The sequence below is a fragment of the Pleurodeles waltl genome, chromosome 4_2 (assembly GCF_031143425.1).
Source record: "Pleurodeles waltl isolate 20211129_DDA chromosome 4_2, aPleWal1.hap1.20221129, whole genome shotgun sequence".
Classification (NCBI taxonomy): domain Eukaryota; kingdom Metazoa; phylum Chordata; class Amphibia; order Caudata; family Salamandridae; genus Pleurodeles; species Pleurodeles waltl.
The window spans coordinates 622,990,836-623,016,028 of NC_090443.1; the positions used below are offsets into that span (position 1 = coordinate 622,990,836).

General features: G+C 44.6%; 1 protein-coding gene across 2 annotated transcripts in view; it reads right to left on the bottom strand.

The window, feature by feature from the left end:
• The window catches only part of PRKACB (protein kinase cAMP-activated catalytic subunit beta), a 211,753-nt gene that overhangs the window by 102,884 nt on the left and 83,676 nt on the right, over window positions 1-25,193 (bottom strand). For both annotated transcript variants that reach the window (XM_069232203.1, XM_069232202.1), the window contains exons 2-3: window positions 18,825-18,886; window positions 611-739 (exon numbers count right to left, since the gene is read on the bottom strand). In XM_069232203.1, coding sequence (XP_069088304.1) covers window positions 611-739; window positions 18,825-18,886 — 191 coding nt within the window. The remainder of the gene's footprint in view (window positions 1-610; window positions 740-18,824; window positions 18,887-25,193) is intronic.

The following is a 25,193-nucleotide window of genomic DNA, read 5'->3' on the forward strand; positions in this document are numbered from 1 at the left end:
TTGATGCATCTAGGGAACCATGTTACAGCACCAGGGCAAAAGAAGCCACTTCAATTGTTTGCACTTAATAGACTGGAAAAGATTATTAATCTACCACGACCCCTCCACAACCATGGTCTTAACTTTCCCAGCATTTTTGATCGACAGCATATCAAAACAGTAGATCTGTAATAATTAGCCCCAGTAAAGCCTTAGGAGCCTTGCACACAAGCACGGAATAGTCCACGAATAGCTCCTGCATGGTTTACGAAATGATTTAAAAGTTATAGGTGAGAGAAAACACATTTATAAAGCTAGATGCTATACAAATTACATGCACTCACATACACTTCAAAGAACGCAAGGGTGTGCACAGCATATACTGACATCTTTTTCCATTTTGATCAACTTGTCTATACCAGCATTAAGGACATTAAAATGACATGGGATGTGAAAAGTGCATCGCCTTATTAATTAATAATAACTTGCAGTAAAATGTTAAACAGGTTACACTACAAATGATCACATTTTAGTGCTCGTGTTTAAATAAATGAACGATTACGTTACACATATTTTGAAGAAACTAGAGCACCAAATTAAACACTGCACTACCCGAAAGGCAATGGCTGACCTTCTGTTTATCCAGTATCTTCATTGCATAATACTGGTCTGCACCTTTATGTTTCACCAGCATCACTCTGCCAAAAGAACCCGTCCCTAGGGTCTTTTGTCGTTCAAAATCATCTAGGCTTGCGGTATTCTAAAGGCAAACAAAATTATTTTAGACACAGAGTTGACATTTTACATTAAGATGGCGATAAACACTTTGCTTTTTATTTCAAACAAAATACATGTACTCCTTTACCTGAAGTTTAATTTCTGTAATTGTGATTAGGGTTTACTAATGAGCGGCGTGTACTTAAAAACCAAATATCATAATCGTCTATGATTTACTGACATCCCAAAAAAAAATTCGGTAAATATGTTTACCTATGGATTAAAAACTGGTGCAGTGACCCTAGTTGATGACTGCATACCAATAAGGAGTTTAAATGGTCAACAGTGGATACATTTTTGCTAAATTCTTTTCACTAGAAGACAAAGTGTAGGCCTGTTTTGAAGCTCTACACACAGCTTTACATTCAACAGATAAAGGTCGAGTGGAAAAATTATCTCTGCCTAGAAATGGATCTCAAAGGTCTTCTTAAGATTATTTAGACCCGTGGCGCATACAAAATGCGTTAGGTAGGTACGCTCCCCACCCAAACGCGGTCTAATCACTCTATGGGTTGATAGCCTGGGAGATGCCCTTATAGATAATTTCAAGCTTGTATTGGCCAGCCGACCCTCACATGCAATCTCAACCACATCACGGACCTAATAATGACAGCATACCAATGCATTGCACAGGGTTAGGTCAAACCTTCCCTGGCAATGAAAGTAAAAATTGACATCATCACTCATATCACACCGAATGACTAGTGCCAGCTGGAATATGAAAAATACCAAAGAGACCAAGAAGCAAGACTTTACTTTAATCCTTCTGTAGAAGGAGAAGAAAAAAATAAGTACTGGCAAAACCGATAGGTCACGCCTATACAAGAGCTATTAGCTTTGTCACTGTGTTTTAGCCATGTTGTACACCGGTGTGGCTGCTGTTTAGCACGGCTAAATGTTAGTGGCATGCAGCGTTGTAGAGTGAAGTAGCGGGAGAAAAGTGGAGTAGAGGGGAGAAGAGTTCAGTGGTTTAGTTGCAGGGCGTGTCGTGGAGTGCAGTGTTGTAGAGTGGCGTGACAGAGGTGGGTGGGGTGGAATAGGTTGGAGTGGACTGAGTTAGTGGCGTGGATTGGACTGGGGTGGAGTGGGAGTGGACTGAAATGGGGAAGATTGGAGTGGGAGGATTGGAATGATAGGACTGGAGTGGGGTGGAGAGGAGGGGACTGGTGTGGACTGGAGTGCAGGGGGTGGTTTGGAGGGATGTGGTGTGGTTTACACTGTATCGGAGAGGACTGGATTGGATTCTGGTTGATTGGATTGGACTGGGCTGGAAAAGGGGTGGGTGGATTGAACTGGACTGGAGTGGGGTGCTTTGGGCTGGGTGGACTGGCCTGAAGTGGGGTGGGGCGGATTGGACTGGATGAGAGTGGAGTGGGATGGAACGGATCTGAGTGGGCTGGATTGGATGGGAATGGACTGGTTTGGGGTGGAGTGGGGTAGACTGGACTGAATGGGGTGGACTGGACTGGGGCTGATTCGACTGAAGAAGGGTGGATTTGACTGAAGAGGGGTTAATTTGACTGGAGTGTGGTGGACTGGATTGGGTGGGGTAGATTGGGCAGGGGTAGTGTGTGGTGGACGGATGGGAGTGGGGTGGATTAAAGTAGAGTGAGATGATTGGAGCTGAGTGGGTGGATTGGGGTAGGATGGAGCAGGGTGGTTAAGTTGGAGGGGGTAGATTGGAGATGAGTGGATTGGAGTGGGTAGATTGGAGTGGGGAGGACTGAAATGGGGTGGATTTGGGTGGCGTGGAATTGAGTGGGGTGGATTGGATTGGAGTGGGGTGGGGACAACTGTATTGGGGTGGATTGGAGAGAATTCTATTGAGGTGGGGAGGATTAGACTGGAGTGGGGTAGATTGGATTGAGTGGGGTAGATAAAATGGGGTGGGTTGGATTAGGGCTGGGTGGATTAGAAGGGTGGATGGGAGTAAATTGGATTGGAGTGGGATGGAATGGACTGGCGTGGGGTGCATTAATAGGGATTGGACTAGAATGGGATGACTGGAGTGGGTGGGTGGATTAGAATGGAGTGGGGTGGACTGTACTGGAATTCAGTAGAAAGGATTTGAGTGGGTGGACTGGATTAGGGTGGATTGGCTTGGACTGGGGTGGGTTTGAAGGTACTGGATTGGATTGTGGTGGATTGGGTTGGGGTGGATTTGAGTGGGGTGGACTGGATTAAAATCGGTTGTATTGGAGTGGGTGGATTGGAATGGGGCGGATAAGACTGATGTGGGGTGGATGAGATTGGAGTGTGGAGGATTGGGGTGGAATGGATTGGTGTGGGGTGGATTGGATTGGTGTGGAGGTGGATTGGATTGGTGTGGAGGTGGATTGGAGTTGGTGGAGTGGGGTGGTTTAGACTGAGTAGGGTTGATTGGATTGGGCTAGATTAGAGTGGGGTGGACTGGAGTAGGGTAGATTAGAGTAGGGTGTATTGTTTTGCACTGGAGTGGATTATTTTCGATTAGAGTGGGGTGGATTAGTTTGGCGTGAGGTGGATTGGATTGGACTGTTATAGGGTGGATTAGACAGGAGTAGGGTAGTTTGGTGTGGGTAAGGGGGGGTTGGATTGCGGTGGATTAGCGTATGGATTATCGGATTGCGGTGAATTGGTGGGGGTGGACTGGACTGTGGTGGGAGGATTGGAGAGTGGTGGACTGGCATGGATTGCACTGAATGAGTGGTTTGGATTGGAGTGGGGTGAAGTGGATTGTAGTTTTTGAATTCTGGGGTGGATTGGTGTGGGTTGGGGTGGATTGGTGTGGGTTAGGATAGATTGGTGTGGGTTAGGATAGATTGGTGTGGGTTAGGATAGATTGGGTGGGGTGGATTTGACTGGGTGGATTTGACTGGGGTATTGGAGTGGGGTGGACTGAAATGGAGTGTGGTGGATTGGATGGGGAAACCTTAACTGAGGTGCGGTGGACTGGAGTGGGGTAGGGAGCATTGGGGTGGACTGGACTGAAGTTGGGTAGATTGGAGTGGGTGGATTGTACTGAGGTGAGGAAGATTGGAGAAGGGTGGATTGGAGTGAATGATGTGATTAGATGGGGATAATTGGGGTGGATTGGAGTGGGGTGGACTGAACTGGAGTGGAATGGAGTGGAGAGGATTGGAGAAGGATAGGTGGATTGGAGTGGGATGGGGTGGATTGGACTGTAGAGGGGTGCAATAAGGTGGATTGGAGAGGGGTGGACTGGATTGAGTTGTACTGCAGTAGGGTGAGTGGATTAGATTATAGTGGGGTGGATTGCATTGGAATTTGGTGAAATGGTTTTGAGTGGGTGTATTTGATTGGAGTGGGTAGATTGGATTGGGATATAGTGGATTGGGGTGGGTGAACTGGATTAGAAAGTAGTGGATTGGAGTGGGGTGGATTGTGGTGGACTGTAGTGGAGCGGGGTGGAGTGGAGTTTACTGGATTGCTGTGGGGTGGAGTGGGGTGGAGTGGAGTGGATTAGACTGCAGTATGGTCAATTGGATTGGGCTGGATTGGAGTGGGGTGGATTGGTTTGGATTGGAGTGGGGTGGATTGGACTGGAGCGTGGTGGATTGGTTTGGTGTGGGAAAGATTGGAATGGATTGTACTGGAGTGTGATGGATTGGATTGGAGTAGGGTGGACTGCACAGGAGTGGTGTGGATTGGTGTGGGTGAGGTGGGGTGGATTGGAGTGGGGCAGATTGGAGTCAGGTCGACTGGATTGGGGTAGATTGAATTGGGGTGAGTGGTTTCGACCGGGGTAGGGAGGACTGGATTGGAGTGGGATGGATTGGATGGGTGTGGGGTGGGATGGATTGGACTGGGTGGGGCGGATTGGACTGCGGTGAGGTGCAGTGGATTGGAGTAGGGCTGAGTGGTGCGGAGTGGGGTGTACTGCATGATTATGTGTTAAAGCATAATTTAGGAAATTACACATAGGAAAGAAACAATGTCACTTTGCAATATTTAGGACAAGATAATTGTCCTCTTTTGTTAACAGCTAGCGCCAATGAGCAAAAACAAAACAGGAGTGCAAAGTGAGCAAAGAATAGTTGTCAAAATAAAAGAAACAATTTAATTACTGAAAATAATACTTTGCAATTGTGTTTGTCCTGCTGGGCACGTTTTTGCCGGTCACACGTCTTCTGTTTGCAGGGCTCCAGAAGTTAACAAGCATGTGCAATGCAATGAGTCTTGCATTTGCTCGAGTTGGAGCTAGTAGCATTGTAAACTCCTAACCGGACTTTTCTTGCCACATAAATTGGAAATTGGCAAGTAAAAGTATCACATTAGTGAGCTGATTCACAGCGCCACGCCATGAGCATGAAGGAGACACACAAAAGGAAAAAGAAGGTTGCTTGCAGTCAAATGTATGGGCAAAAGTGCAATTAGCCATGCAACAGGGTTGATGTCAAAGGCAGTAACGAAACCGCCCCAGAGAAGAACATATGTAAACCATTTACCAATGATGATAAAGGATTTTTAAAGGGCAAGCCCATGAACGAGTAGTAGTGATGGGCGTGGTTATGCTTGACCTAAAAAGAAGTACGTCAAGCAGCAGACAGACACTGATTAAGTTGAATCAATCACTGCTTGGTCCCTGCTCTACAGAAAGGAACGGAAATGATGCTAGGCCTGCAGTGACCAATTACAGGGCTATAAAGGAGCGTGCCACACAAGCCAACAAATGGGAAGCAAAGGATGGGGTCCATGCCCTTTTGGTTAACAGTGTCTTACGAGCGAGACGCATGCACTAGCGCATGCAATCACAGGCTCGATCCTAAAAACATTCAACTTTGTCTAATGCACTAATCTTCCTATGCCTCTCTCAATGTATCCTCTACCCCCACTCTCCCATTCACTCCAAACCTCATTCTTCTAATATGATTTCCCAAATAACCCTTTCTAAAATCCTACCTCCTCTATCCCTCCTTGGCTCACTCCAAAGGACAAGTTAGTTACTTTTGGTAATGCCTTATCTGGTAGAGACAATACCTAGTAGCAAACTCCTTACCTGAGAATTTCTCTAGGCACCAGTCTCGATTTGGAGATTTTACTCAACCAGTACCACTGTGTGCCAATAGGTGGCATCAACCGGCTAAGCGTTTGTCATCTGCATCCTCCTCGCCAGATATGACATCGCAGGTCATATATAGGTACCACCCCGGCATGCTGTCATCAGTTTTCCACAACTTTCCACACCAGAAGCACCGAGCCATGAAGAACACTGACCAGTGGTGTGTCAAAACTAGGGCCCTGAAAGGGGCGTCCCTGTCCCTAGAAATCAGCTCATGGAGCAGAAAGGATGGGTAGGTCGGTAAGGAATCTCCAACTAGATACTGTCTCCACCATACAAGCCATTACCAAAGGTAATTAACTTGTCCATCTGATAGAGACATCTAGTTGCAGATTACTTAATTTAGAATGGATACCCAAGCAATACCGTACCTGGAGGTGGTTCTGCTAATTAAGATCATACTAGAAAGTCCTGCAGGACCAAACGGAGAAAGTGCCTGTCCCTACGGACGTGACTGTCCAGGAAGTACTACTTGGTAAGCATGTGCAGAGATGCCCACATTGCCACCTTATAGATGTCAAGGACTGAAACGCCAGTGCAGTGGTCGCAGCTGTAGCTTTGGTAGAGTGAGTACGCAAACCTTCAGGGGGTTGCTTCTTAGCCAGTGCGTAGCACATTTTAATGCAGAATATGACCCATCTGGATATGGTTCTTTTCTGCACTGCCCAACCTTTCTTTGCACTCACATAACCAACAAAGAGTTGATCACCCACCCGGAAGTCTATGGTACGATCAAGGTAGACTGCCAATGCTCTTTTTTGGTCCAAACATTGGAGTCTCTTCTTTTCCTTAGAAGGGTTTGGGGATGCGGAAAAAATAGGCATGATGATGGATTGGCCTACATGGAAGGGCGTAACCACTTTTAGCAGAAAGGAGGCCCTAGTGCAAAGCACCACTTTGTCAGGATAGATGAAAAGGTAAGGTGACTTAGATGACAACGCACCCTGCGGGCAGACATAATGGCCACAAGGAAGGCTGTTTTCATACGAGAAGCCTAAGAGGACAATTGTGGAAAGGCTTGAAAGAAGTGCACATCAGGAATTTCAGAACCAAATTCAAATCCCATTGGGGCATAATGAATGGGGACAGAGTAAACATATAAATAATGCCTTTAAGAAACTTATTTACAATAGGAGACTTAAACAAGGAAGGTTGATCAGACAACTACAAAAATCAGAAATGCAGACAGATAACGTTTGAGAGTGCCCATAGCAGAGCCAGGCCCGACCAAAGAAAAGATAAACCATAGGACCTCAGAGAGAGGGTTGGAAGGGAGGGTCAACAGACTTGTCTGTGGGCCATGTCACAAATTCCTTCCGCATTAACCGTTTTGGTGGAGGGACATCTGCCTGCCAATATTATGTTACAGAATTCGGACAGAAGGTCAAAAGCTGTCAACTGCCACTGCTAAATCTCCATGCAAGAAGGCGGGGACTGGACAGGTTCAGGTGGAGAACCCTCTCCTTTTGCTGCAACAGAAGATACTGCCGAAGTTGCCCTGGACACAGAGCAACTGTCTTCTGAAAAGTTTAACTGGCAGACGGAGATAAGACCATAGGTAGCATATCAGTTCATATTGCTGAAAATGGTAGGAATAAGTATTCTATAGAATGCAAGGACTCAGACAAAGCACAGTATCTTAATTTGAACTTTCTCTTTTATTACAGAAAGCCAGTGGAGTGTCTTCAAAGCATGTATGTGTCCTGTAGCCATTACAACAACGTTCTGATATGAACTGAGTAGGTAATACAAAGACATACAAAATACCTCTTTTACATGTTTTATCCAATACTCAATAACCTAAAAAGCAGACGTGGCCCGTCCTTTAGGGCATAGGGGCCACACACCCCCACCTTTTGCCCCTCATGAAGTTTGTCTGTCAGGCTGAACAAAGGTCAGCCTGACAGGCACTCTTCATTTTCAGCTCAGACAGCCAGGTGTGAGACATGCACGATTTGCGCAGACTATTGGCTGCCTAAGCTGAACTTTGCTGGGCTGAGGAGGTCACAGCTCCTATGGGTGTGACCTCCTCGGCTCCCCATTGACTTTGACCTGGGCGCTTCAGGTTTAAGCCCTGAAGCACCCAGGGTGAGTGTCAATCAGTGACACTTCATCACAGAGTGGGGTGGGGTCAGCAGTCTCACTGACCTAAGGTCAGCCAATAAGGGAAGGCAGCAGTCCAAACCCTCCTGGGAACTCAAGGCTGAAGGGGGGGTGGGGTGTGTGTGTGTGTGATGTTTTAAAATGAATGTTTGGTGTGTGCATGCGTGCATGTTTGAATGTAATGAGTGTTGTTAATGGATGTCTGTGTGTGTGATGTTTTAAAATGAATGTTTGGTGTGTGCGTGCGTGCATGTTTGAATGTAATGAGTGTTGTTAATGGATGTGTGTGTGTGTGTGTGTTTGTCTGTCTGTGTGTGTGTGTGTTTGTCTGTGTGTGTTTGTCTGTGTGTGTTTGTCTGTGTGTGTTTGTCTGTGTGTGTTTGTCTGTGTGTGTTTGTCTGTGTGTGTTTGTCTGTGTGTGTTTGTCTGTGTGTGTTTGTCTGTGTTTGTCTGTGTGTGTTGGTCTGTGTGTGTTGGTCTGTGTGTGTTTGTCTGTGTGTGTTTGTCTGTGTGCGTTTGTGTTTCCCGCCTGCCCCCCCCTACCTCCTAAAGCTGCCAGCCGCCACTGCTGAAAAGGGTAAGAGATACAGGGTATACGAAAATCTATGCTCTTTATCTACTGTGAGCGTGGAAAAGAAACCACGGATAACAAAGCTAAAATACACATTATACAGAACTATGGCTGAGGAAACAATCAATCAATCAATGCTTGTTATGCGCAACTACTCACCTGTTAGGGTCTCAAAGCACTTGGGGGTGGGGAGTGTAGCGTTCACCGTTGAGGTGATTCTTAAAAAAGCCATGTATTCAGTTCCTTTGTGAAGCTGAGGAGAGAGATGGTTTATCTGAGGGCGTTCCAGGCGGTGGCTGCAAGGTAGGAAAAGGAGCGTCCGCCTGTTGTGGTTTTCCTGATGCAGGGTACTTCTGCGAGAGAGAGCTGGGTTGAGCGTAGGGTCCAGTGGGGTACATGGAGGTTGAGTTGCTGGTTCACGTAGGCTAGTCCGGTGTTGTGGAGGGCTCTGTGTGCGTGGGTGAGGATCTTGAAGGTGTTTTTTTTTCTCTATGGAAAGCCAGTGCAGTGTACGCAGGTGTTGCAAGATGTGGCAGTGTCGAGGCAGGTCCAGGACCAGTCTGGCTGCGGCGTTCTGGATGTTTTGTAGTTTGCAGATGAGCTTCTTGTTGATTCCGGCATAGAGTGTGTTGCCACAGTGCAGTCTGCTGGGGATGAGGGCGTGTGTGACGGTCTTTCTATGTTCGAGGGGGATCCATTTGACTGACTTTCGTAGGAGGCAGAGGGTGCGGAAGCAGGTGGAGGTGACTAAGTTGATTTGATGGTTCATGCTGAGATCGGAGTCCAGGATGATCCCGTGGTTGCGGGTTTAGGCTGGGGGGAGGAAGGTGGGGGGGTAGGGGGGGGGGGGGGAGAGGGGGATTCCGAGGTTGGGTGGCCACCAGGAGTCTTTCCACGCTTTAGGTTGAGGGCCCATGATGAGTACTTCTATCTTGTTTGCGTTCAGTTGAAAGCAGCTGTTTCTCATCCAGTTGGCGACTGCTTCCATGCCTTCATGGAAGTTGTGTCTGGCTTTGTTGGGTTCCATGGAGAGGATGAGTTGGGTGTCTTCGGCGTAGGATATGATGTTGATTCCGCAGCTTCTGACGATGGTGGCTTGCGGGCCATGTCGGCGTTAAACAGTGTGGGGCTGAGGGAGGATCCCTGGGAAACTCTGCAGGTGGTGGGTGTGGGGTCTGCGAGAAAGGGGCAAGTCTCACTCATTGAGTTCTGCCAGAGAGGAAGGACTGGATCCAGTCGAGGGCCTTGTCTGATTCCGGTTTCGTGGAGTCTTCGTATCAGGGTGTGATGGGAGACTGTGTCGAAGGTTGTCAAGAGGTCTAGCAGGATGAGTGCCGCCGTCTCTCCCTTGTCCAGCAGGGAGCGGATGTCGTCTGTTGCGGCCAGGAGGGCTGTTTTGGTGCTATGGTTTTTCCTGAATCCAGATTCACGAAAAACCATTGCAAATTTAAAGCTTACCAAACAAAAGATGAAAATAACCGTGAATGCTACACTAATCAATTTCTCACCTTATTAGACCGGTGGAAAGTCCTGCCTTATCAGTCAATAACTTGGATATTTTTTTACACTAACTTATGATTCACTCTGCAGGTCACAGTGGTCACCAAGTAGATATCTATACAGTCATGATCAGTCGTACACAAAGAATGACACAGTGGCTATCAATACTTTCTTTGGGGAATTATGCAAAGAACCAAATACAGTGTTTTCAACATTACTGTCCATCTCAAGAAACGTGCGTAGTGACTGCAGGAAGCAGCTACTCACATGAAGTGTACATTTTGCCCAAGAGCTTATACCAACCCTGCACTGAAGTTATGTCATCGGCTTTCCTTAAGTAGAGGACACTTTACTTTGAATTATATGGCTTATCAAGCTTCCACAGGCAAGTCCTAGAATTTTTTAAGGCTACCTCAGTATGCCATCTGCTAGACAGATTAATCACCTTGTCATTAGAAACCCAAGCAGTATCTCCCCAGGTAGTGGGTCTGCGGAATGGCTTAGACCAGGAAATCCTGCAGGACAGACTGGGAAGAATGCCCCTCCTCCAGGCCTGACAATTCAGGCAATAGCATTTTGTGAACATGTAAACTGACACTCGCATAGCTGCCTGACAAATGTCCTAGACTTGCACACTGTGAGGCAGTGCAGTGGTAGCAGCCTGTGCTCTGGAGGAAAAACGCAAAGATGTTCCAAATGCTGTTTCTTGATCAGCCCATAATGGATTTTAATGTGTTTAAGCCAATCTATCCATTTCTTTTCCTTGCCTTTTCTCGCACCAGGGAAACCAACAAGTTGATTGCCCACCTGATGTGATGTTCCTTGGTGCAGTCGATGCAGAGGCTCTGGGCTCTCTTCAGATCAAGGCAATGGTGTTTCTTCCTCTTTAGATGGATGAGGTGGGGAAGCGAAAGCTTACAGGGAGTTAGACTGCTCTATCTGAATTGGAGTAATGACCTTTGGTAGGAACAGTGCTTTTATCCTGAGTAAAGGTTTGTCAGGGAAGAAGCTGGGATTCGGCAGATGGGCAGGCAACACTTGTAGCTAACTTATGCAACAAACTGATATGATGGCTATGAGGAAGATAGACTTGAGTGTGAATGGGCTGAATGAACAGCTGTGCATTGGCTCAAACAGTGTAGATGAGTTAAGTGAGAACCAGCAAGGCATAGCTAGGCCAACAAAGACAAAATAACAGTATGTTAGCTAACTGCACCTGCAAAATGGTAGATGTTGCAGGATACTGGTCTCCATCTCTATGAGATGACCTCACCCAGCAAGCAACGATGCATCTTTCACAACCATTAGCTCTGGGTGGGGCAGGGAGAGGTCTGACACCAGTCCAGTTGAGGTCTGGCAGCCACAACTGCAGGTCTTTTATAGTCTACTCACACACCTGGATACAATCCAAAAGGTCCCCTTGGTGTTGAGCCCACTGAAGTGTCAGATCCCACATGTGCCACCTGGCATAGTCGACCAGCAGGATCCAGGAGGCTAAGAGGTGAAGAAACCTCAGAACCACTGTAATTGAGACTCAGGTGAAAGATTCAAACATTGGGATGTCCAGCCTGAATGCCCTGGACTTGCTGAGGCGGAGGGAAGGCTTGGAAGAATAGAGTGTCCAGGATGGCTCCAATGAAATGGAGCCGTCGTGCAGGAGTCAGGCGTGACTTTGGCACATTGATGGAAAAGCCCAATTATTTCAACAAGTTGGGCATCATCTGGAGCTGGATTACAACTGTTTGAGGCAAGTCTGCTTTTGGCAGCTAGCCGTTGAGGTATGGGAGGACATATATTCCCAACCTCCACAGATGGGCACAAACCATCAGCAGCACTATTGTAAACACAACCAAAGTGTACTAGTTAGACCAAAGAGGAGCACCAAGATCTGAAAGTGCTCTTGGCTGATCTGAAAGGTCAGGTAGCATCTGGAGGGCTGCAGGAATAGGTGCTCTGAAAATCCAACACCACCATTCAGTACCTCCTGTCACGGGAAGATAGAACTTAGGCCCTGGTGAGCATTTTAAACTTATCTTTTCAAAGGAAGCAGTTCTGAGGGTAAAGATTTATCACCGGATGGAGGCATCCACCCTTTTTCATCACCAAAAAGAGAAAGGAGTAACAACAAAATCTTGATCTGATGCCAGCATCCTCTCTATGGCTTCTTTGTTTAGGAGAGCTTGAATTAGAGAATAGAGAAGAGATGTTGCAGTGTGGGAGGTAATTCGAGAAGGGGTGGCAGAAAATGGGAGGAAATAACCATTTTGAACAATTTGGAGCACCTATTGGTCAGACGTGATGCTTTTCCACCCAGGGAGTTAAAAGGTGATACAGCCTTCTACTGGTCAATCAGGAGCCACCAAGGGCAATCAATGTAAACTGGTTTTGTGGCAGCTGTCGGGTGATGGACAGGTGACTGGTCCCTCAGGGCCTGGAGGCATGCGGCTGGATCCCCGGGCTTTGCCTCAAAACGTTTGGGAGGCTTGTTGTTGTAGAGGCAATCTGTGACGTTGCATCTGCTTGTATCCCCTTCTGAAGCCTCAAAAGGGCCGAAACTGCTGTACAAGTGGCTTCAACCCCAGAGACTGCGTTGTCGCATTGCACTCTGTAAGGCACTCCAGTTCGGAGTCTCCCTTGACTCCGATAAGGCACATGCCATCATAAGTAGTGTCCATAAAAGGTTGCTGGACATCGGTCAAAAAAACAGTTGGACCAATTTCTAGCATGGTGCCGAAGCCAGACACTGGTCCCAAATGCTCTACCCAAGAAGGTCTTTGACATCTGAGAGGACTATTGGCTTCCCACCCTGGCATCAGTGGCGCTGATATTGTGACTTGCGACACAATATGAGGTATAGGGTTCAGTGTCATACCTAAAGTCAGAGCCAAACACAGTGCGAGGTCAAGTGGCACAGTCAGCATCAGGGACGAATCCACCAGAGGTATAAGACTGGAGACCACACCACATCCTTAAGTCAAAGGTGTTCACAGAGATCTGAATGTATACGAAAAGCTGTACAAGGAGCACATACGTCAGCATGCTATACATGGAAGATATGATGTTAAACATAGCATTGTCGGCTACCTCTATCCCAGCGCTTATGGAAATTGTCAATTAGTTTTTGGCCTTCAGTGGGTACTCTATAAACTCCACACAAGGGGAAGCATTTACTCTTCTTACGGCAACAGCAATAACCTGTCCTATTTGCTGTCAGTTTAAGTGGATGCCAGCGCAAATTAAATACTTGTGTGTTTTCTTAAGTACCAAACCTAATCAAATGGTGAGCAACAATATCAATGTTCTCAATGCACAAATGCCAAGATTGTAAAATGACAGCATCTACTGAGCTTGCTGTGGGGCAGGTTCTTAACAATCAAAATGGTTTTGGCACTGCGTTACAATTATGTTTTTGCCATGCTAACAGGTTCTGTTCCTGTGCCACAACTCCGGCAACTTGACTCTCAGATTTGATGCTGTATTTAGCAAGAGGAAACTTCAAGGTTCTAAGCAACCAGGCTGCATGCTACCATCACGCCAGATGTTTGCGCCTCTCCTGCCAGGAGCTGTATCATGTGGCTTTACATCTCTCACAATATGCATATTACTTCCATCCTACACTAGAAGCCCCAGACTGGCTGCTTTGAGTGTGGATATCACCATCGATGGTCATCCGACTGCTTGGCCACTATAGTTGGTTGAGGTCATTTTGACACTGAACAACCTGATACAAAATGAACGGAATGTTCCTTTTGCGGACCACCAACTTGAATTTCATCTGGAGTCGGCACAATTTCCCGGATACCACCGATTGAAATCAATCCTTCTCCAGAGATAAGGCAACAACCATCAGACTCTTGGTGACTCTACCTTAGACTGGTACTTGAACATACAGAGAACTCATAAGGAACTTATCTCAGGCTTTATGAGACACTTATTGATCATTTATGCCAAACTGCCAAGTCAGGCAATCTAGGACAGGTTTTGCCCTGATTATGGTTTGTCAGCCAGTTACAGCTTGGTTCCAGTGACACAGTGTGCAATGGACCCACGTCTGAGCATGATCATCCCACTTAGGGTGACACAATGAAGTTTGGGCTGGACTGTTCCAATAGGAGCAGGGTCAAGACTAATTTGCATACGGCTGGGACCAAACTGAGGTGGCAAGTGTGGCAAAAGAGCGATGGGCTGGAATGCTTACCTGAGTAATTGCCAGTAGTTAGAATGACTTCAAGCGTTCCCCCAATCACAGTTTGTGTGTTTGATATATACAACTGAGGTGACCAAAGGCATGCCTAAGCCTGGGTCCCTTGCTCACTGTTCCACTGGAACCAAGTTACACCCGAATGAAGAGCAAATCAAGGTGCAACCTGCCTTGGGTTACTTGTGTTCCAGTTCAAGGAGGACCTGGATCGGTCTCGAACATTCCTATTGGAGCTGGGTCAGGAGAGATTGTATAGAGTTGGGTCCAAGCTGAGGTGGCGTGGTGGGTAAAAGAACGATGGGCTGGAACGGTACCTTGAGCGATTGGCAGTGATTAAACTGACTGAAAGCATTCCTCCTACTACCTTCTGTGTGTTTGATCAAGAGGGGGACTTGGCACTGCATTCACAGATGGCCAGTCGCTCATGCGTTCCTGGAAGAGCAGACAGCCCTAGTACTACTGGATTTTGAAAAGGACTTCGATTCAGTGGAATGGTTATTTCTTCAGCAGATATTAGAAGGTATGAATTTTGCGCCATACTTCTGTCATTGTGTTAGAGAGGTTTACTGCTCCCTTGGGCGAGAGTTTAGATTAACAGAACAGTGTCCTGCAAATTTCAGATAACACACGGATCCCAACAGCGCTGCCAACTTCTCCTCACCTTTTCGTCTTAATAAATTAACCATTATAGGAATGGATAAAAAGAGACGCCCAAGTCTGGGGCAAAGAGTGGAACAGCAGCTTTGAGGATCTCATCTTTCTACATGCAGAAGATTTATTGGTATTTATACAGCAACCAAGTATCATGCTACCTAGATTCATCGCTATTTTAAAAGCATATGACGAAACCTTTGCCTAAGGATGAATTGGGACAAATCACAGGTAGATCCAAAGGTTGCGGATGTGAAGAGGGAATCTGCAGTATACCAGGGCAGGTCCTGGTACTGGAGACTATCCATATCAGAACAAAAAGAATTTTGGGACCTCAACATAATTTGCCGAAACCAAAAGATCAAGGACTACATGGGCATCTGGGCCAAACTACCTTTAAACATGATGAACAGAGTGGCGCTATTCAAAATTATAGCTTTGCCCCAGCTCTGATATTGTGTGCAGAATTATTCAAATAGAATTCCCCAGAAATGTTTCCAACCTTACAATCCCTATTGAATGTATTCTTGTGTATACAATCAACTTTTGACAGGGGGCTAGGTACAGTGAATATCCAACTATATTATAGAGCCTAACACCTGCGTTCCATCAATAACTGGGTTTTTGGGGACAGGAGTGATCCAGCGTTCAGAATGGAGATTGAGTCTCTCAGTGGGAATCTGCTGTGGTCCGTGCTACATGGCTCGGGAAACCAGAGATCACTGCCGAATGCGATGGCAATACCTTTGAAAAGCTATTTAGATAGGATACAATGGAAGGATGACAAAGGTGACACCCCTGTGGCAGGACACATTGCTCTAAGAGGTTACTTGATGGGGTGGGGGTTCAGGGATGGGACAGAACAGGGATCACAAAGCTAGAGGACATGTGGTCAGTAAATCAAACACAAGCAAATTGCACACAAGTTCAAATTCCACAGTTCTTACTTCTTTCTATAACTGCAATTAAGTCATGTATTGGATGGGAATAAGGATAAATTGCATCCGATCCCGGAATACAATCCCTTAGAGTTGAAACGGACTATGGAGAAGATAAAAGACAAGATAGTCTCTCAAAACTAAAAAGCCCTTGTGACAGGTACACCAGATCGATTTGCGACCCTACGGAAAATATGGGCGCAGGACCTAAAGGAATTAAATGAAGAAGACTGGGTAGAAGCTAAAACGGCTGCAAGGCACTGGTCATTACTGTTAATTATTGTACAATTCAGTTTAAAGATCGCCACAGAATGTACTACACCCCAGCAGACTTTGGAAAATGGAAGGAGTTCTGGTCCACAGTGTTTGAGATACAGTTTGGACACAGGTACATTAATGAATGTGGTATGTAAGTGTGCTATAATTCAAAGATATTTGGCCCAGGCCCTCTGCACTTTGGGGGCAGTGATTGGCTTCCCATTGGACAGAGATCCTAAGGTAATATTGTTTGTTGTGTTTCCGGGCTGGGATGGCCTTTCAGGTCAAAACTAATAAAATGTATAGGATGCATGACTGCTAAAAGGGATAGAGACCTACACTGTCACTCAGCGGAAGCCCCTCCCCTACAAATTGATTGAAGAGAATGGATTACTGTGCAGTTGGGGAAGAGACTATTTACAAGGTGTAGGGTCGTCCAAAAAAGAATACAAGGATCTTGGGGGCTTGGTGGAGAGGCAGCTGGGTGGAAATACTTCAGTATTGTCAGGTCGGCATGATAGTGCACATTAAATAACCCACCCAGGTTGCATGACACAACGGGACAGAATCTGCTTATGTACTGACTGAGAGCTCAGACTATTATGGCTGGTTAAGGAGCCATGTACAAAATTGTAGGTGTGCAGAATTGAAATGTGTGTGGAGAGTTTATGCTCAAATGATTCAACAATGATGAAAACACATGCACCTTTATAATAAAATCGATAAATCGTGTCTTAAAAAAAAGGGAATTCGTTTGTAATGTTACTGCAAGCACACTTTGACATCAGAACTTGCCAGTACTGAGAATTCTATGCCACCATTGGCAAGAAATTTTATTACGAGTAACAGGTGACTTCCAACACAGGCACCAGCTACGGAAGGGTCTGTCTGTCCCAGTTATTGTTTATATTTGACTTAATATGGGAAGCAAGAGCATACACATTTTGTGTCTGTATTTGTAACACAGGCATATATACAAACCCACTGCTTGTAGGACAGAATGTTTGGGCACCTGCCACTTTCTCATCTGAAAAAAAAAAACTTAACAGCAGAAAATTTCCTAGCTCTATCAGCAGCACTCAATAATGGTGACCACAAAAGACTGATTTACAAACTCAAAAAATGTGGCATCAAAGGAAATGCCTTCGCATTGCTCACCTGTCTCCAAGAAAAAATGTGTGAAAGGATTATTCTTGAAAAATGTTCTTGACCCTCTGACTTAATTCTGGTGTTCTACAAGGATATATACTCTCTGTTTAACTTGTTCCATATTTACATTCTCCAGCTAGAGCACCTTTGGTTGCCGCTATTATACTTAAGCTGACAACATCCAGCTAATATTCAATTTCAACTACTGACAATCCTAACAGACTAAAAGACTACCTCTGTAGTTTGAAAAGCTGGATGGACCACAACTGGTTCAAAATCAATATGAAATAAACCTGAAATATTGATTTTGGGAAAAACCCTTCTCTATGGTATTCCTCATGTGGCCCTTTCCCAAAATTCACACTGGAACCTTTCCTCCTCTTAAAAGCCGGTCCAGCAAATTAGATCACGTAATTTCTACTGGCATAACTCAGAATACTGTGCCCCTTACCTCAGAAGAAAGCAGAAGCAAAGCCATAGCAACAATAATAGGTTTTTGGTTATACTATTGTAATTCTTCGTATCTTAGCATATCTAAACACCAAAGGCTGCAAACTAAAAGCAAGGTTGGCAATGTTAGGACTCAATTTCACCTCAGCCAAGCCTATCCTGTACAAACTACATTGCCTACCTTCCCATAGCAGAATAACCTTTAAGACACCGTGCTTAGTATACAAGTGCCTGCATGAAAATCTTTCAGAATTCTTAAAGGCCAAGATTATCAACTACATTCCCACTTAAACTCCCTCAAACTTACTATCACTACATTTCTCAATAAATACTCCTACAGAAGAGAGGCTTTTTCTACCCTGGTCCCCTTGACTATGAAATGATTTATCCTTTGAACTGAAAAAATATATCCTCACACCTTTTATTCAGAAAGAGAATAAAAACTTTTCTTGTCTCCTCTTCGCTCTTATCTATGTAATGTCAAGAGTGCATAGGGTGTATGATGCTCTGTACAAATATTCATACTATACTAAATTAGTCTAAGAACGGCAGCTCTCACTGAATTAGACTTTTGTCAGAGGCTGCGTATTCGGCAACATCCATAGAGCATTACCATGAATGAACGTGTGTTTCTGTGCACCTGCTCACAAACTAATCATAAAAAAACTGCAACAAGAAAGGAAGGGTAAACAAATAACAGTACAGAAAAATAACAGGAGAGGAGAAAAAATAAAAGAACACTGCAAAACAGGACGGGCAATAAGCAAAGACAGGCACAGGGAACAACAATTAAGAAAGCGCGAGAGACAAGAATTCTATATGAAAATTTAACACACAAGGAAAGTATGCACTGATTGTATGTGCACGGCCCTCTATCAAAAGGAATAAAATACCCCAGTATATTCAAAGAAGTTACTGCAAGTTAACTGACATGCTCCAGCTCAGTATTTGTTAGGCCACAGAACAAGATTCTGAGGCTTGCAATATCAGCATAATATACAGGATCATCTAAAAGTCAAATATCTTGTTGTGCCATATTGTACTTACAATCAGAGCTTAGATAAATTACTGGACAAACACATAATCTTTTCTACAATTTGTAAAAGAAGATATGCTCGAACACAACTCCAATGAAAGCAACCAACAACAGATCAGTAATACTAAATAATAAGAAACTGAATTCACCTGAGGGGGACTTTCCCATTTTCTTAAAAAGTCTTCTTTGGCTTTGGCTAAGAATTCTTTCACTGAAAAAAAGGAAATAATTCACTTGAGTATTTCAGCAGACATAAATGGTCAGGTGCTTAAATAACTGCACTAACAGACGAACAAACATTAGAAAAGAGTATTAAGAAAGAACATCCAAGTCCATATTGCCACACTATATTGTTTTATCCGCATCTCAAATGAGGCACCAGTGTCTATGATAGACAGATTGAGTCCATAACCTTCTAACAAAACTGCAAAAATGCCAGCAATCAAATATACTGCCCCTGCATGCAGACTCTGAGGTTGTATCACGAGATACATACTTAACTAGCTTCCAGACAATACTATATTAACGCACGGAAAGTCGAGTTGTGTTTGCTGTATGCTTTTCACCACAATAGTTTTTTTGTTTAACTAAAGTTAGTGTTACCGTCCAATCTGCCTCACCGACAAGCTTATGGTGAGGGAGCAAATGCACACCGCTAAATCTGCGGCAAGATTTTTAGGGTGGGTTTAGGAATTCCAACAGGAACTTTTAGCTTTACTCTTTTCAAAGGAATGGCTAACATACAGTGTCACTGAGAATGTGAAATGCTGGTGTGCAGGGGAACAAGCACCTAACATTCTTCCCAAATTGGTTTCTTAATAGTGTATATCGGGGGTCGTGTCTCTGTCGTTTCTGGGTGGATGCCTGTCAGTACCCACCATAGTTGGTTAACACCAGTGCTTAATTTGTGCTTGTTGTTTCCGGTGCTGAGCACCGGCACTTATTTTTTATGCCGGCGCTTAGTCGTCAGCCTCAAGCATTTGCTGCGAGCAAAAGACACGTTTGGGAAAGACGGAGGAAGAGAAGAAAGAAAAAGCGTCACAATGGGAGAAAGTAGAAAGCTGCTAGAGTGATCCGAAGGGGCAGGGAGTGGTTTTAAATGGATTGAAGAGGTCTGAGATGGCTTAGGGATTACGCCGCCTCAGTATTCCGTGTTCGCACATTTAATTGCAGCAGCCGCGTGTTAAAGAGGTGGGCTGTGGGCACCGGCACCTTTTCATGTATTTACAAATTAAGCACTGGTTAACACTGCATACTGGGGTTTGGGTCTCTGTTGTTTCTGGGTGATTAGCAATCCACCTCTTGTGGACCTCGTGGTTCAACTGCTAAGTAATATCATGACTACCTTTAATTTATGAAAATGATCACACTTAAAATGGTAGGTCTATTCTCAAACTCTTCACACACACCTAAGATTAAGATCTGAAAAATAATCCTCCTGTGTCACATATGTATTAAAAGGGCAATTAGAATGCATGGTGCTGCCGTAAATCCAACTATTCCAAGAATAATATGGTCGGTTTTATTTAAAATGTGAGATAGTATTTTAATAAAAAAATACAAAGATTTACTGGAAGTATAACAGTTCATTTTGTATACAGGGCCAGACTGCCCTCTTATTGCATCTGGGATTTCCCCGGTGGGCTGGAGCCAGTGGAGGCCGTTGTAGAAAGCCCAGAGCCGCTGCTGGTCCTGGTGCTGTCATTTAGGAAGGGATGGAAGGCTGTAGACAGGAGCAAGGGAGAGCAGAGAAGAGCAAAAGGATGAACGGATGGAAGCGAGAGAGCAGGGAGAGGAAGGGAGCAAGCTAGTACGAGCATTTTTGCCAGGGCTGCTTTTTGTCACCCTGCCCAACCCTTTTTTTATTTAACTCACACGCTGACAAGTAAAAAGGTTTGTACATCTAGATTATTCGCATGAAGCATGTGATATTTGGCAACATGATAAATAGAGAGGTATTTGCACAATTCCCATGAAACATTTTTTTCACCAGATATTTACAATACAGCTATTAAAATATTAAATAAATAACCATAACTTTCTTTCTGATGGATTCTTCGCCTATTGAACAATCCCAGAAAACTTCAAACTGAAGCCATACAGCGCCTCACATCAGTTGTTTTTTCCGAAACTTTGACACAGAACTAGAGATTCTTCTATGAAAGTGAGTTTGTCTGAAAATTCTTCACACAAAAAAATTTAAGAAAGATCAGTGCTATATCTCGCACGAAGCTTTCAGGTGCTCCACTCTTTCTGCCAATTCACCCATCCTGAGAGAGCCTCGCTATTTGGGCTCCATGTTCTTTAGTGCAGGTGTCTGGTACTTTTCCTACAACACATCATATGGGGAATCCAAACATTTGGAGGCTTGCAAGAACATTTTCTCCCGCTCGATGTATGGCATTAATGCAACCATGATAGCGTACCACAAATGCCACTGAGACTGAAGTGCTTATTCATAATTTTTTCTTATTGTGGTACCGACTGCATCAAAGATTTCTGTTGCAATTGTTTAGCAGAGGGACTATTGCTGTCTTTGTCTACAATGTTTACCCCAGGTTCATTTATGTCCTCAGTTATTCCCCTATGAAATCTATAACTATATTTTTCAGCATTATAGCCACTAAAATTGCCTCAATTACACTTTATGTAACGGTGGTGTTTGGTTGTCAAAACCCACAGGTGAGAGTCACCACAAAGAGCAACACAGAAGTAAGAATCGTAAGAAAAGCATGGTCATGGTTGCATAACCAACTTCTGTGCATAAAAATAGTGGTGACAAGAAAGGAAGCCTGTCAACAGCCTTATAAAAAAGCAAATCCATATTTTGAATAGCAACATTGTCCAAATACAAGAGATTTTGTCAAATGTAGAACACAACTTTAAAAAAAGATAAGCATTACAGCAGGGCATGTTTTAAGCCAGGTATGGGTGGCATCATGCCACCGATGGCCACTATGTGAAAGAATGATCAGTATTATGGCTCTGATATGCTGTGTCCTGCTACAGACATCGAAAGTATACCAAAAAAGGACTTGCATTACGCCAACTGAGCATCAACATGCAAACAATCTGCACAGTTTGCCACAAATTACTGCCACTACGAGGGCATTCATTAGGACAGGGGCAGGCATCACCGTGCTAGTTACACGTGGTACATCAATACATGTATGTACTATGCCAGGGTTGTTTTCAATCATGCCACAGACAGTACACATGTGCTACTACGGAAACACAAGTATATACTGGGTGTGAGTGAATATTCGGTATCTCCCTATCCTTTGCCCTAAGTAAGATGCAGTGGCGACTTTCAACTTATATTTTGCAGCATTAATTATCATCTCACTATTTGCACAACACCTTGCGCTACACCCTACTATGTTGTCCAAACCACAGCTGTCAACCTAAAATGCATTCTACAATTAACTCTGTGCATCAGAAAAGTCAACAAACATAAAATAATGTTATGTACACTATTTATGGTAAAACTGCTATTTATTAAATAAAAGGTTGAAGAATTTTATAAATTCTTGGATGTTTTAACAGAAAGATAAAGGGAGATAAGATGTTTCTCGCATGCAATAAAATAAAATAAAATTAAGGGGTCAATGAGGTCACAAATATGACTTAATCCCACTCTGTATGAGAGAGTAATCAAGGAATGAGCGAGATTGATGATCTGTCAAGGTATAAATTAGTCTATGCAGTAATCCAAGTAGTTAGCTCCTTCTGTGCTTGCCTTTAAAGCCCATGAAGGGCTACCCATGTTAGACCTATGCAACTTCACCAGAACGATGTGGTAATGAATACTGCAAAAGTCATAGAAAGTGTCAATGGGGCTTCAAAATGTTGTTCCTCTGATTTATAAAGGAGATTTAACAAATGAGTTGTCATTGAAAGTTATGATCAATCATCTCATGCATTACTTCATTTGAAACTTGCCTCCAAGTCAATAGATTACTTACAGCAAAAAAGACTAACCACTTATACAAAAAATGGAAAACCTGCCATACTGCATATTCTAAAATAAACAGAGATTAATCACTGAAGAGAGAATCTGGAAGTTATGTTGAAGGAAATTGGCAAGACGCCCAGGACATCAAATTGACAAAACCACAACGTGCGGTGTCCCTCAGGTTCACCCTTTCTCCAACACTGTCACAGGCTTCTCCGGCCAGGTAGGCACTCAACTTTGCAAGAGGGAAGGGGTCATCCTAAAGGCATGTCTTAATCAGAATTCTCACTCATCATCTTCTCCAGACAGTTGCTGTACTCCAGTTAGTGTCTAAAGGTTCACCTGCATTTTTGTGAGATTCGATGTCTACTTTGCAACTTCAACACTCCTGGTCAAGCTTCCATCAACAAACAATCAAACAAACACTGTGCATAACAGGGGAAATGGTATAATGGACTATGATGTTCCCATTCATGAGCACTAGAAAATACCATTCTTGAAGAGTGGGACTATTCAAATGCTATTATTGTGCTACATACCTTAAACCTTGTACCTACCTGACAGGGAAACTGGAAAGTCTACCTAACTGTGAAACTCGCCTACACAATAATTCTGTCAAGACAACTGAAAGTAACTTGTAATGAATAAAAATGTCAGCAAATGTATCATTCCAGAAATGGCACCAAGCTTTTAGAAGCAGCCAGAAAGGTGCCTTATATCCCAAACTATCTCCAAGCATAGACTGCACTTGCATCATGGAAAACACTACTGGAGCTTGGTTTACCAATTGCAGTCAATTCAACAATGGAATCCTCTATTACTCATCTGTAAACACCAAACAGAGTAAAAAGAATTTTAAACCCAAGAAGTTCAGATATCATCCAGCAAATGTAACTGCAAAGATCAACTTCAATCTTACATACGAGTAAAGAGAGACAGACTATTTTCTATATCACAAATATCAAAGCAAGAAAAAGGACTTTCATTTTTTTTTTTTTTTTTTTTTCTTTTTATTGAGGTTTTTCACTTTTATAAATGTCGGAGTCATAATATCATATACATTGCAACTGTCACATCCTGATATCTCTATACAATTTGTGGGGGAGCACGCTGTGGAACTTGGGGTGGTGTTGGGCCAGGATGCAACAGCAGCAGGTTTGTCCGATGCTATAGCCGGAGACGAGTATGTTAGTCACATGGTCTTTGCCTAATGCATTTGTGAGATGCAACTCCAGTACTGAGTCTTAAGGTGTGTGTACCACTGAAACAGTAACGGGGGAGTAATGGTCAAGTTGTGCATCAGCGCAAGCGTCAGGAATTTAGTTTGGGAGGGTGACAGTTAAAGGGGGGTTACAGGGTAAACTTCACAAATGGGATCCAATTTGCAGCAGAGTTGTGCTTTAACCCCTTCTGTGCCCAGGACGTAACCATTACGTCCTGGGCACAGAGCCCAGAGGGAGCGCTAGCGCTTCCTCTGTGGGGTTCCCCCCTTGCCCCCCCCCAAGTCAGGGATGGAAGGGGAAGACCTTCCCTGCCTTCCCCCACCCCCGTGACATCAGCGCGTGAGCGTGCGCGCTGATTGTCACAAGGCCTCCTCCCATCGGAAGAGAAATGCAAAAGCGTTTCTCTTCCGATCACGTGGAGGAGGCTGAGAGACTTCAAAGGGAAGGAAAGTTATTTCCTTCCCTTTGAATCTCTCTCAGCGTTTTGGCAGCCGGATTGCAATCAATCCGGCTGTCAAAACGCCCTCTAGACACCAGGGAAGTCTTTTTTTTAAATGAAATTGGCATGAGGGAGCGACACCTTGGGCAAGGGTCGCTCCTGGGGGGGGGGGGGGCAGAAACCTCTAGCAACAGGGAGTATTTTTTTTTGGTTTTATATTTTTCAGGTGGGGAGCGACCCCTTAGGCAAGGGTCGCTCCCCTAGAGGGGGCAAATTATATGTAGGCCATTTCTGCCCCCCTTGGGGGCAGATTGGCCTATTTTTATGAGGCCTGAGGAACAGAAACCACTAGACACCAGGGAGTTTTTTTTTCTGTGAATTTCACGCAAGGGAAGTGACCCCTTAGGCAAGGGTCGTTTCCCTGGGGGGCAAATTTATTTTAGGCCATTTCTGCCCCCTCTGAGGGCAGATCGGCCTATTGTTATTAGGCCAATCTGCCCCCGGGGGGGGGGGGGGAGGCAGAATCCTCTAGGCGCCAGGGCTAAATATTTTTTGGTGTTTTTTTGTTTTTGTTTTAGAGATGGGGAGCGACCCATTAGGCAAGGGTCGCTCCCCTGGGGGTCAAATTGTATTTAGACCATTCCTGCCCCCCTCGGGGGCAAATCGGCCAATTTTAGGTCAATCTGCCCCCAAGGGGGGCAGAAACAACTAGGCACTGGGGATCTTTTTTTTTTTTCGCCAATGTCACGCAGGATGAGCGACCCCGTAGGCAAGGGTCGCTCCCCGCGGGGGTTGGGAGGGGCAAATTTATTTTAGGCCATTTCTGCCCCCACTCTGGGGCCGGCTGATCTAGAGGCCAAAATCCACAGGTGGGCACTTTGCAAAAAACACCTCTGTTTTC